This window comes from Dromaius novaehollandiae, chromosome 1 (genome assembly GCF_036370855.1).
Source record: "Dromaius novaehollandiae isolate bDroNov1 chromosome 1, bDroNov1.hap1, whole genome shotgun sequence".
Lineage (NCBI taxonomy): Eukaryota > Metazoa > Chordata > Aves > Casuariiformes > Dromaiidae > Dromaius > Dromaius novaehollandiae.
In genome coordinates this window covers 122,256,668-122,270,545 of record NC_088098.1, presented here as the reverse complement: position 1 = coordinate 122,270,545, position 13,878 = coordinate 122,256,668, and the positions used below count along the sequence as shown (strand labels likewise).

Here is a 13,878-nt window from a genome sequence, read left to right as displayed (position 1 = left end):
AGAGAGCATTTCTTTGGTTTACCACAGTTTTGCCTGTGTGACCTTGGGCATATTACTTAACCTGTTTGCCCTGCAGCTCCCCATTTATAAATAACAGGTAGGGATGGGGACAATAGATGGGAAGACAGGTGATGCAAAACTCCGCTTCCAGGTTGCTGGGGTTGAATCCTGTGAGTTTGAGTGAAAAATCTCAAATATTTTGAGTGATTTGCTGGCACTAGTAAGCATGGGGGCATTATTTTTAATGCTCAAGGACCGGAGAGTGGCCTCACCAGGAGATTAGGACGTGGCTAAGCGTGGGAGGAAGGTGGTGGGCCGGAGAAGGGCATTTGCACACCACAGACTGTGCTTGGTATAGTTTTGCCAGAGGCAGCCCAAGTTTCCTCAGCTGGCTCTGCCCTCCCCTCTGCTCCTGCAGAGGGGCAGCCAGGGCCACCCCGGGGGGAGCTGGGGCACGTGCACTGCCTCCTGCTGCCAGCAGCCCCAGAGTGCCATGCTGGGTGCCCCGAGCTGCCGTCCAGCTTTCCTGCTTCCTCACATGTCCCAGCCTGGACCAGGGACGGCCAAGGCAACCTTTGGCAATGCTTCCCCTGCCCTGCACCTGGCCTGACAAAACACCACCGCTGCCAGCCGCCTGTTGTGTCCTCACACAGAGGCTTGGAGCAGCTGGTGATGTTTTTAATTAGCTAATGGATTGCAAGGGGCTTTAAAATAAGCCATTTGCAGAGCAGCGAAACAGGCAAGGGCCAGCTTTCTCCAGGGTTTGCCTCAAGGTCACACACCTGTGAGGTCAGTGATGTCTGCTATGGGACATGCTTTCACTGCAGTGTGGGAGTCACTGCCAGGGTGGCCCCCACCTCTGCAAGGCTGCCAGTTTGCCCCAAACCTGTGGTGGCTTCGCATCTTAAAGACTTTCACCTTCTGCGTGCCAGACAGAAAAATGGGGCCAGGTGCTTTAAATGTCATTTCATGGGACACTGCACACTGCTCAGACACCTGCAGGTAGAGTGTTCACACAAGTGCAATTTCTGTAGTGTATCAAGCTTAAAGTACGCATCTCTGTTTTTACCTTATTGAAAGATTTGAATGGGGGCTCAATGCTTGGGTCTTTTTTCTCTTGGCTTGGCTGCGCTCGTGTTTGGAAGGAGAAATCCAGCAATGCCCAGGGGGCAGGTGCTGGGGCACTGGCGGGGGGGGGAACACTGCAGAGGGAGAAAGGCTGGAGGCCTTTATCGCCAAGCAAAGCAGAAAGGAGCAGCCTTTGTTAAAATGACCTTTCCCTGCCTCCACAGCTCCCTGCACTGTAGTAACAGCTCCTTCCTGGTACAAAATTGCTCTTTCACCAAATACACTCATTCATGCATTTCCCCTGGAGATGCAAATTCAACAGACTGTACATTTTTGGTAGAAAGCTTTAGAATTGCCCAATAATTAATCATAGTGAAAATAGGTTCAAAATAGTATTAGAATCCATGGAGATTCCTTGCTTTCTAATTACCAGACAATAATATCTCTGCTCACACACACTCCTTTCCCACTTACCCCTGCTTCTGCAGCTCTTCCATCCTCTTGTGACTTTGCCCCTCCCTCCATCCCTCCCCATCCCCTCAGCCTGTCTCCAGCAGGCTCTGGACACTGTATGGTCCTGGTTGCCTGACCAGCATCGGTGCAGGACTGGCACCTGCCCAGAAGCACCCCAGGCGTGAGGTGCAGTGCCAGGGTGCAAAGCCATTAGTCCTGTAACACTCCCTCAGCCTCAGGTGAAGTTCAGGCACCTGATGGGGCTGAGCTCAGGGCAAACTCACTTTCTCCCAGTAAGAGCTGATGTCCTCTCTCCTGAGTCTCAACCCTCCTTGGGTTTTGGCCTAGGTATGACTGAAGAAAGCGGCATTTTAAATAGGCCCAGAACATGTGTGTTTATGGTTCATATTAATACTTAAACATAGTCAGCATGTCATGACGAAGGCGGGGGAAAAAGAGAGAATGTTTGCTCTTTTTCACAGATAATCAGCAGCAAAAGGGCAGAGGGTGATGGGCTGGTCCCACTGGCAGAGCAAACACTTTCTGCAGCTGTACCCTCCTCCCTCTGAGGGTGAGGAAGTGTCCTCTTTCCTGGCAAGGGTGTGCTTGTTTTGTTGTTACCCTGCCTTGTTTTGCAGGCACAACCCAGGAGCACTGAGGAAATGTCAGCTGAGATGAACTGTCTGGCCTCTGGCTTGTGTCTGTGCCAGGGGAAGCAGTGACTCTCCCTGCTTAGGAGCCAAGGTGCTTCTGCTCTGTCCCTCTGAAGTTCCACCTCATGTTGTAGATCTCACATGCAAAGATCTCCACCAAGAAGAAAAGCATTCAGTGTCCATGCCAATTTTATCTATGGGGTTATCAAGACACTGATTCTATGCTTTCCCAGAACATCCCTGATCACCATCTCTTTGAAATGTCATTTGAGTCAAACGTGAGTGCTGAAACCTTAAGTATATATGCAGGCTTGAAAGCCATGGATTTCATGCACTGCAGCTGCAGGAAGAGTTATAACCTATGCCCTCCCACCAAACAGCTTCATTCATTCACTTAGAATGAAATCCTTCACATTGGTCTGAATTGCCATCTTTACTGACACAGTGAAAGTAAAAAATGGCGTTTCTGTTTGTTTGTTTGTTTTGTTTGCATGAAGAAAAGCAGGAACGTAAAGGAAATGGCATATCATCATTGCAAAATGTACTTCCAGTGGTGGAAAGTGCATCCTCCAAGCAGTGAAAGGCACTGTGCTAACCTTTCAACTTCAGAAACTTTGGAAAGGAACAAATAAAACCCAAAAAGCCAATTGCATGTTTCCTATACCTCTTTATTGACTGCCGCTGACTGAGTTCTCAGGTTGAGTGCCAGATACCAGTAGAACAGATGGAGCTACATTAGAATTACAGCAAGAGTAAGAAAGATGGTGTGTTATGCACAAGCTGGGGAAGGCTTGGTAGGGATTTGAAGCCTCTGCACAGTGATGAGCCCCCCTCTCTCCCCGAAGGGCCTACTAAGACATTGGAAAGACGTGCTTGTCCTTGCATCAGCTGTCCCTAAAGGAAATGACAAGGTAATGGTGTGAACAGATACACTTAAACACTTTGCTGAAAAAAATATATGTTGCAACCCTTGAACATAACACGTTGTTATTTGCCCTGTGGTTGTAAGGAACTTGTGATACATTCATTGCACGTACACAATATCTCAGGCGTGGGGCTTGGTTTGGCTGCGTTGTTTTTTTACAGTAACCAGTTTAACTCTAACTGTGGGATAGAGCAAGTGTGCAGTGCTTTTCCCCTGCTAAAGCCTCACATCAAGAATTGGTGCATTGGGAATCAGTGTTATTTATGCACCCCCTCCTATGTGATGGTTGTTATGGACTACAGCACCAGACGAAGACCCTCTCAGCAAGTACATCAGTGTGGCAGGACATGTGATCCATGCCATCCCAACAGCACAGCTTGCAGGTTTAAACTTCAAAGTCCACCAGCTGCTCACCCAGCCCCTCATTCCATCCAAGAAAAAAAAACTGAAACAGGAAAAAAAAATACCCTCTAGATATTCACTGATATCTACACAACGGCTCTGGGAATGAGGCCTGCAGATCGTGGCAGCCTGCATACTTCAGCAGCAGGTTCAGCCTAAGAGGAAGGTGCAGAGGTGGGCTTCTCCTCCCGGGACACAGGGATGGGTCTCTCACTGTGGCTGGGGTCCATGTTGGCCTGGACCTTGGGGCCAGAGAAGGTCAGCATGCCGTCGCTGGAGAGGGAGCAGGTGATGGCGGACTGGTCCACGTTGGAGGGCAGGCGGTACCGGCGGTGGAATTCACGGGCGATGTAGCCATGGTCGTCCTGAGAGGTAAGGGGGGAAACAGAAGGTAATTTGGTCAGATATCTCCCATGGCATCATTTTATGCTTGCCCATCCACTTGTCCTAACCCACCAGACCATCAGCACGGGGCTCCATGTTTACAATGGCTTATGAGATCTTACTGCAAATATCATCAGGCAAATATTAGCATTGCATTCTATTTTACAGTTTAGCAGGGCCAGATCCTGTCTTGAATGGTGTCCCCTGTGACACCCCTGAAGCCAAGAGAGCTGAACAGACCAGCAGGGTAGAATTTTGGCCCCATTATACTGCATGATCTGATTTGCACAGGGTCCCTGCCACAGTCTCCAATTTCAAAAGATGTCTGAAGACAAAGTTTGAAATTCAGAGAAGTGAGAAGCAGTGTGTGTGTGTGCGTGTGTGTGTGTCTGTATTTCCTTAGTAGGCAGCAACACTACGTCAACCAAAGGATACAGTCTTGGCCCCCTTTTCTTCAGCTAAAAGAATGAGGAATACATTTCTTTTTAATTCAGCCTCTGTAGTAACAGCCTCAGAAAAAAAAATAGTCATATTAAAAAAATATATACTGTTTTGGAGCAAGAGCTTTGTTTGGCCAAAGTGTATGAGAAGAATTCAACTCCCACTGCCATAATTTGCTTTTCGACCCCCCATAGGTATTTCCATGACATATGTGTTAGAGTTTCCAAGCCTGAAGCACTTGGCTGTTTTTATTTTGTTTGGTTTGGTTTTGCCTTTCTCTTCCAGATCAGCACATGAAAACTCTGTTTCCACTAATGATCTGGCTTATGAAAACTCCGCCATGCTTTGGCAGAGCCAGATAATGTTCTTTTTCTAGTCAGATGTTATTAGTGAACAATACAGATTGTCATCTGATGGTTATGGAAGATGGTGATTTAAAATAAACAAAAGAGAACTGGGTTAGCTCATTGTCAGATACCAGGTTTGTGCTCTATCAGAACTGAGCATGCCAATAACAACAATCAATGAGTAATTCCTTCCTCTGATTTTTTTTTCCTTCAACTGAGGAACATGAGAATGAAAGAAAATAGAACTTCATTCCCCAGTTGCTTCACCTTCATTGTTATTTCCACTTACCTGTCTTTCACTGTGCTTGCCATGGATTTCCACAAATTCATCAATAATCTTCACACTTAGGTCTTCAGGAGAGAAATGTTTTACATCCAGCATGATTGTAAATTTTTCCCGGTCAGATCTCACCTGAAATGAACATTGTTAAAAAACATGACCCAAGGTTTAAAAGTGGAGGCAGTGGCAGCATTGTGTCAGCTTAAAAGACAAGGAGCTGTAGTCGCACGGTGTCATGATTTTCCCTTCTGCAACTACAGACCAGGCCGATTCACAGCCCGCTGGCATCAGCAGGAGTCTTCCTTCACATCACAGTGGACGAGGCCCCAGAGACACTGGGAAGCCATGGTGGGCATCTACACGATTCCTATTGCTCGGACGATACACATCACTTCTCGTTGCTATTCTTTTGCAGTGTACCAGTTCAACTGCACTTAGTAATCTGCTATTAAAGGTGCACTGGGTATTTGTGCTCAGCAGCAAAAGAGGATCGAAATCAGTTTAATGTTCTGTGACGGCATATACTTTGTCCTTTCAGTTTCTTTGTGGCTTTAGCTCTGTTGCTAGATTTTGGGAGGAAATCGGTGAGAGATGGCTAGAGAGAGCACCAGTCTCTGAACTCATGCTAGGGCTTTTGACCACAATTCCAACAACTACATATTCCTTTTACATGCTGCCTTTGGAGAATTGCTCCTGAGTTGTCCAGTGTGGGTTTACAAAAAATATAGAGCTCTTGAGGTGGAGAAGGGGGAACAGGAAGTTCATGCTCACGCTCGCCTGTATCCATTCCAACACTAAGCTGAGCTTACATGTGTTTATTCCGGAAGAAGCTTAGTTCTTCCCTCAGCATATGGAAGATAGCTGTGAGGGCAATAAAACCAGCTACAAGACATAAGTCTTTTGAGTCATAAGCAACTGTTAGGAGCCAAATCATTTTCCATTTCTTGCAGGGAAGCCTTCTCCTGAGCTAAGATTTCTTTCTGCGCCCGGAAGGGTCAGGTAGGCTGAGTTTTTGGCAGCAGGCTGGCAGTCTTCCTCACTCATTCACATCAGAGTGCTAGGTTACAGGGTCTGATTGCACTCTGAAAAGTAGCAGGTGGAGAGAAATGGATGGAAATGTAAGGAAGGAAAGTAAGGAAAAGAAGAGGGAGCTGAGACCCCTTACCTCTGAAATGCCTGACTCCAGCACGCTGCGGAAGAGAGACTGCCTGTAGTAAGGGCTGATAGTGGAAGAGAACAAAGGCAGAAGATCGTATTCGAGAAGACCCTCTCCAAAAAACTGGTCGAACAAACGGCTTGGAATCAGGGGTCCCAGAGCACGTTTGAACCAAGGGTGCTGGATGGTAATGTCCATGTTTGCTGCTGCTGTGTTTTCAACGGGAGAGAGCGAGGGCAGTGCAACCACTCGGAAGACAGCAATGCCTTTGCTGGACTGCACAGCGCAGCCCCGGAAAAGCTGCCTCTATATATATCAGTCTCACAGAATGAAGGCATTAGTGGGATTTCTCTAGAAAGACATGATCTCATGATGAAGGCAACATGGTCAGCAGAAATGCAGAGACTGACCTGGAAATGACAGTCTGGTTAGAATCAACGCTGGATCTACTGGACGGATACTGCCAGGCAGCAGGCTGAGATACAAGGGGCAGGTATCTCTGCCCAGAGGCACCGGCACATCCTCTAAAGAAACAGGTTGAACGGGACACTTGCAGTGAGCTTTTCAAAGATGTTTGTGAAGGAGGTCTGTTTCATGGGTCTCTGCAACCAGCCTGTGGCTTTCATTTGAATAAGCTCCTATCCTTCACCACTTGAAATGGAGACACGAAGTCTGTTTGAAATAAATGAAACAGATTCTTCTTACAAAAGAAGAAAAAAGGGTTTGATTCAGGTTGAAGAAGGGAAACTTTTTTGTGATCTGCTATCTCTGACACTTAAGAGGAGCCAGACTTTTCTGTAGCAGGGATCCTGGCAGGGTGAGGAGGGAAGAAATATTAATCCACAATGCAGACTGATGCAGAGAAAACAGATTTCACAGAATGTAAACTTCTCACTAATGGATACTTTGCCAAAAGAAGGGAAAATGAGCTTGTTCAGCCTCCCACAATGACATTTTCAAAGGAGCTCTTGAGAATGTCTTGGTTTTGCTTCAGGAAGGCTGGGGCAGATTCTTTTATCTGCCCCATGTCAGGACACAGTATGCACTCACATGAATTTCTGGTTATGGTTGTTTGGCATTTTTGTTTCATTTAAGGCTGCCTTTAAGTGGCTGCACCCTATCCTGAACTGGATGGGGAAGGGGCACATGCACACCCTGCCGCAGAAGGGTATAGGCACACTCTGCCAGAGAGCTGAGGTGATCGCTCAGGGAAAGGACAGCAAGGCACTCCATTCTCCCCAGCAAGACTCAGCACAAGACTGTAGCAACTCCATTTCCATTGGAGTCAGTTATTCAAATACTTAATTCTGCCAGTGTTCTGGACAGCAGAGAGAGAAATTAGGAGTCTTTGTCAGTCTCAGCACCTTTTATAGTCACCGGAGTGCAAGAAAGAGTGAGGAAAGGGCACCTTCAAAAGGCATTTCTGACCTGAGGGGCTGAATCATCTTCTCATGTCACCAGGGACTGGAGATCCTGGCATTAGTCCTTCACGTAAATGCTGAGGAGGAATGGGAACAATCCAGGTCAGAGAAGCTAAATTCAGAAAAGGACTGAGGCAAAAAAAAAAATGTTAAGCTGAGCATTCCCTAGCATTTAGGTACCACGTAGTTTTGGGAAGTCCTTGGCCTTGATTCTGAGATACGAACCCTCCCCACACAGTGCACGGAGGCAGGCACTGAAAAGTAGGAACCAGAATTTCCCATTAAAGGAGGTTTTGATAACTGAAAGCAGGAAGTTGAGTAGAAAGACACCAGCAAAGCAGTGGAAAACGCTAAGACAGACAGAGTTTAGATTCAACATCACCTACTTTCAGCAACAAAAGGCACTATGGTCTAGTCTTGCCTTTTAAGGCACAAATGCCTTTCTAAAATCAGGTGCCAAACCTAGGTCAATCCCTCCTCAAAAAACACAGAGAAAAAGGGCACAACAGACAGACTTACTCCCCAGTAGCCCAGTGCATTCAATCTCATTACCCCAAATCACTTTTTTTGTTTTAAAAAAGAGAGGGGAAATAAACAAGAGTCATAAAGTGCTTCCAAGATTTTTATTCAAGAGGTCTGTGAGATAAGGGCCTTAGTCGCAGGACAGAAAATCTCTCTTCAGTCATCCAGTACCAGAGACCTGATAGCCTGTGTTTAATCATGTGGTAACAGTGAGCTGGTATCTGCGGAGTGAAAGGGGAGATTTAGGAATAGGTTCAAATTCTAAGCTGCTCACTGGAGCACACTAAGTAAATGATTTATTTTGCTGGTAGAGGAGCAGGTGGGAACCATGATGTAATACAGAAAGTGAGACAGATTCGGTGTCACAGGAGTAACAACACTCGTACAGTTTGGACCCAGGCCATGCATCACATGTTGACAAAATCCCTACAATGTTTTAGGAACATCCCCTCTGTGTTTCTCAAACCAAGGATTAGAAAGAGCCGAAGGAGAGGTATCCCAGGAGCACAAGAAGCAATGCACACAATGGCAGGCTACTTTCTGGGTATCACTGAGTTCTTAAGAAACTGTCAAATCCTTATCTCACTTCAGCTCTGACATCCAACAAGTTACCTGTGAAGGAACAAGGGTGGATTAATGGGGCAGGGAGGAAGAAAGAAGCCCACATGGGCCATACCTCTCTCAGTAACACCCATCGGTAGCACACTGGCACTCTCGGTTAGGCAATAGGAAAGCAGCTGCTCACCTAGACGAAATTACTTATCTCAGAGGGAATCTCGGTGAAATCCAGTGTCCACCCATGGGCTGAAGTTTGCTCCAGGATCAGAGTACATTTGTGTTCAATGGGACGATGGGAGTGGGCTGTTGGGAGAAAAATGATAAATACAAGCTTCACCTAAATTTCATCTAAAATGCAGTATATTACAACATATTCAAAAATTTGAAAAGCAGCAACCAATTTTATGCTTTTATGTCTTTACTTTCTCCTGTACCCACATTTCCATGGATCACTCTAGCATTAATTATATCCTTTTTGGCTTTGATGGACATTTTTGTCTTCTGTGTGCAAAATATTTCACTGATGTAGTAAAAGTCATTTACAGCAGTTTCTGTAGTATAGACTTCACACTGTCTGCATGCCTCTGGGCAACATGCAGTCTGCTGAGATTCATTCCAGCAAAACTTCCAGCCACCTATAAGTTAGGTGTCCAGTCAAAATGAGTTGTCTAGGCTCCCTGGCCAGTCAGTGGAGAGAGGCAGATATCTCCAGATGGTTCACATTATAAGGTGGGTGTCTACGAAAGGTGTAATAAGATGTCTTTCAGCAGTGCCTACATCTCAACTGACTGATGAGGGAGCCTAGAGAGCTGCCTTAGAAGAGATACCTAATTCTGGACAAGCAAAGCTGGTGACATGAATCCCACTGGGTGTGATCTGTGCTTCCCCTTAGAGGGAAAATACTTCTGGGAGTACCAAGTGGGAAATAGCAGGTATGAACTCCATCGACCCTAGATTAAATAAAGAATTGGGCATGAGTGTTGAAAGCAATCATTTTGCACTAGTTCAGGCGACCAGAACTCCCACAGGATGCAGAACATTTGTGCCTCATTATCAGCTACTGAGCAAAATCAGTAAGATTTGTTGGTGCATCTATAAAGAAACAAACAACCAGTGGGTATGGTCATGAGCATATCCAAAAGCAATGCATGAAAAGCAGGTTTTCCCAAAGCCTTACTGCACATTTGGAGCGTGAGTCCTACTCAAAAGGTCTTCCAGCAGGATCTGACTTCTAGCTTACCTTCAAAAGAAGCCCTCCCTAAACTAACATGCATACTTGCCAACACATGAGACTCCTCTCCTTTAGTAAAGGCCAATGTGTTGCTCAGGACAAGCTGCAGAAATCCTAGATCAGGTTATTGAGTAAAGCAGGCATCAGTGATTAGGCATAGTACTTGCTTGTCTTCAGCTTTCATTAGTTTGTCTGCATGACTGACCTGCTCACCCATGGAATTTTAGGTGAGCGGAGCACTGGTTCCCACCTCTATCCAAAGTGCTGTACAAGCCCTGTGTGAAGACAAAAGTAAGTTTTTAAGTGGAACAGTGAATAGTCAGGTGTAACTGCAGAAGGATTGTATGTGATTCTCAGGTGTTGTTATAGTTTAGATTACTGCTTCTCAACTGGTATGTTGCAGGAGAACAAAGAAAGGCAATCTCTCTGCTCTAATCTGCATGCCTTTTCAAGTCAAGTGGCCTCTGTCAACCTGCAAAGGGTGTAACTCTTAAGATGGTCTTGTGCTTTTATAGAAGATGGGAATGAATTGCAATTCATTTCCTTTCAAATAGAGCTGTCAACTTGAAAAGGTAATACATTGTTCGTTTAGGTGGCCCTGCACATTTAGATATAAGCTGTTTAGCAGTAATATAGGAGAGTGACTGATGTCTGTTGATATTTAATGCTGAAATTGCTGCAACATGTTAATTAAGGAGAGTTTCCCTTTGGAGAAATATCTCTTTGAGATATAAAAAGGGATTCAGAACAGCCAAACAGAGTAAGGGCAGGTAATACATCTCATTTTGTTGCAAGTTTTCTTCCTAACAATCTTGCTGTGGTGGAAAATACACGGAAGTGTCTCTGAGGGAGCTAGTGAGCAGGAGAAAACTAAATGCTTTTTTTTAACCTTACATAGACCCAGTTCTAGAAAGGATGTAAGAAAACAATAGAAGTCAGTATGCAAGCGGTCAGGCTAAGAGGGCAAACTCGCTACAGGAGCCAGCAGTATCAGTCTGGGCTAGTTCTTTGCTGAGATGCTAAGTGCTTAGTAAAAGCTTTTGCTAGAAATGAACATAGAGTGTTTATTTCTCTCCTCTTAAGGGATGAGTCCTGCCCTATTTTTGTCCTCTGCTCTGAAGATAAGACTCCTTTCCTGTTCTGCAAACACATACGTGCCATCAAGGGCAGTGCTTATGGTCAGAAGCTTCAAGCCTTTCAACCACATCTGTCCTGGGACACAGATGCAAGAAGTAGCTGTACTCATTTACCCCTGTACTCAACCCCCATTAAATATCAAGAAAAGCAGTCAGGTGAAGATTTCTGCTGAGTTTTGAGTGCTGATGATATCCTGCAAATGCTTAGAATGGATTGGAGGAAGTGAAGCTGCATTATTAGAATAATTCGCATAACATGCTTAACCAAACAAGGATGGTTGGAGCTGCAGGGTTAAGGCAATGGGAGGCTAGATATGAGAGAAGGCAGATGTTACATTCTTTTTTTTGGTAGATGAATCTTGTTAAAAGCAAAGGGAACATTTGAAAACTCCTCTTTGAGAATAGTTCATAGCAAGAAAGAAGCCAGTGAGTGGAGGGGTTGCTACATGCTGAGCACCTTTGAAAATTAGGCCATGTATTAAGATGGTTAAATATAGATCTGGGAGCCTAACTTTAAGCAAGTGTATTTTTGAAAATCTCGGCTTCCTTTTCTGTTCGAGAGAGATCACCATGTCTCTAGAGAATTCTGCAGATTCCCATACCTTCCTAATGCCTGGTTGTTCCTACAGCCATCAGTCACCCAGCTGGGAGCAGGTGAGCAACTCCCCTGCACGCTGAACCCTAACAGCTGGTCAACCTCAGCTCTTCATCAGCCCACCAGATTGCTGCTGGAGGATCTTGCATTTGAGAGGAAATGAAGGCTCTCTCTTTGAAGTGTCCTCACGCTCTGCGGACCTGGAGGAACTGCAGGCGAGCTAGAAGGTCTGAGATTGCTGGGGTCCTCTGGAGGAGCAAACCGCAGCATCAGTCCTTGGCATTGCCTTCCTGGGCAACCAGAGGGAGTGTTCTCATTAGCGAGCAAGGGGCTAAGCCTCTCCCTAGTGTACATTATCATAGCTCTCCCTTCCCTCGTCTCTGCATGTTTTGTTTGATGAACTGTCAGCTCTTGTACTTCAAGTCTTGTCTCAGGTGGTCTCTTGTCATTCACAACAGCTTTTATCCCATAGGGACTGTGGTTGTGAAGTTACTGAACTTTGGAGCCAGGAAGAGAGTGAATGTAGAAGGGACAATTGTGGAGGTGACACTTCCACTTTTCTACCTAAAAATAAATCATTGCCCCACTGTTTTTAAGACACAGTCCTCTCTTACTGCTGGCCTTTGGGATTCTTTTTGCACTCCCACATCATCTTCCTCCCTATATTAAAGGGATGAAGCTATTTTTGCTGCTTAGCTTATACCAATTTGCAGTCAGATTTACTATTCAGCTGTATACTGGAAAAGTTAAATATCCACTCTCTTCATACAGAGACATATTTATTTTATCTAAAGAATTTATATAATACCAACAGTCTGCCTCGGTGCAGCCAAAGAGGCTTAAAAAATTACTAGCAATCCCTTTTTTCCACCTCAGAGCCCACGTCCTAAACACTGAACAAATCCCATCAGTGTTTGGAGCATATAACATCATTGTCATCAAATCAATGGTGAATTTACGTGCTGTTAATCCTTGGCGTTTATTCAAACAAGCTCAGCAAGTTTTAGCAGCACAAGGCATTTTATGTTTTCATCAATGGATTTACATAGTGAATGAGAGATGCTCTCTGCTTCACAGTCTGCAGCAGTACATGAGAGAGTGGGAGATATGAAGAAAATTTGTAGCACAGACAGCAGGAGAACTGGAATTGAAGCAGGTCTGGAAACTTACAGCTGCTAAGTAACGGTACTTCTCCCCATCTGTAGATATCAAAGCACTTTAAAAAGGAGGTAAGTGTCATCATGGTGATGGGGAATAATAAGTAAAATGACTTCTCAAGGATCACAAAGAAAGGCAGAGGTACAGTTTGAGCCCTCTTCACTCCCCTAGTCTTTTCTATGAACAAAACCACCCCTCTTGCAACTTCACAGAGCTTGCTGCTGAGCGTTGCTTTGCCTTGCAACCAAACCTCATCTATGTGAGCACTCCATGGCCCCTGTCCCTGCAGTATAAGATACACCTTTTGCTTTGGACATTGTACTCATTCTTTTCAGGCCAGAGAATTTGGGAGTGCAGGATTGTTTTGTGACATGATATTTACTGACCTAGAGCAAATAATTAGGCTAAGTGATATAACCATTCAAGAAATTATAATCTTGAGCTTTTTTTTTTTAATAGGAAAGGAGAAATGATGTCCATGTTTTTTCGGCATGAATCTCGACCTAAAAAAAAAGTAATTAAAAATAATAAGATATACCTTCATAGAGCGTCCATTTGAAAACAAACAAACAAACAAAACCCTTACTACAGGGTTCTGGGGGTTTTTTTAATGGATTTTTTTTCTTTCAGTGGTCTTGGCAGTTTACGTGGGAGTTATTTCTGCATGATCAACATGACTATTTCTCCATTGAGAAGATTTTCCTACAGAACCTATAGCAGAGTGTTCCTACAGATCTTTTCCAAAGGGACAGTATCCAGCTTCTGCACTGTGACCTAGAGGGAAGCTATGGCATACAGGGAGGAGCTAGGGTACAGCACAGAGTGCACTATCACGGATATGCACTTGACAAAAAGGCAATATGAAAGGCCCGTGACGCAAATGGGACTAGGTATAGTGTCTGGTGTGGGAGGGAAAAGAGATTGCAGGAGGGGCTAGCCAGGAAGGAAAGTGCATTTGTCTGCTGGTACAGGGAAAGAGGAAAATGAAAAGGTGGTGCTGATGTCATGGGGGAAGAGAGGCAGAAGAAAAGAATTAGAGGTGGGGCTGAGTGAGTCTGCAATGGCCTGGAGGAGCACTGTAAGAAGACTGGAAAGCATGGTAACACAGAAGGAGGATGGTCTGAGCAGAAGCAACTACGTAGAATGCA

General features: G+C 45.1%; 1 protein-coding gene across 1 annotated transcript; it reads right to left on the bottom strand.

Annotated features, from left to right (window-relative positions):
• Positions 1-3,493: 3,493 nt before the first annotated feature.
• On the bottom strand, positions 3,494-6,312 carry CRYAA (crystallin alpha A). The gene is made up of 3 exons (XM_026097982.2): positions 6,119-6,312; positions 4,963-5,085; positions 3,494-3,866 (listed from the first exon to the last, which is right to left on the bottom strand). The coding sequence occupies exons 1-3, from the start codon at positions 6,305-6,307 to the stop codon at positions 3,657-3,659; spliced, it is 522 nt and encodes a 173-aa protein (XP_025953767.2). The 5' UTR covers positions 6,308-6,312; the 3' UTR covers positions 3,494-3,656.
• Positions 6,313-13,878: the final 7,566 nt, after the last annotated feature.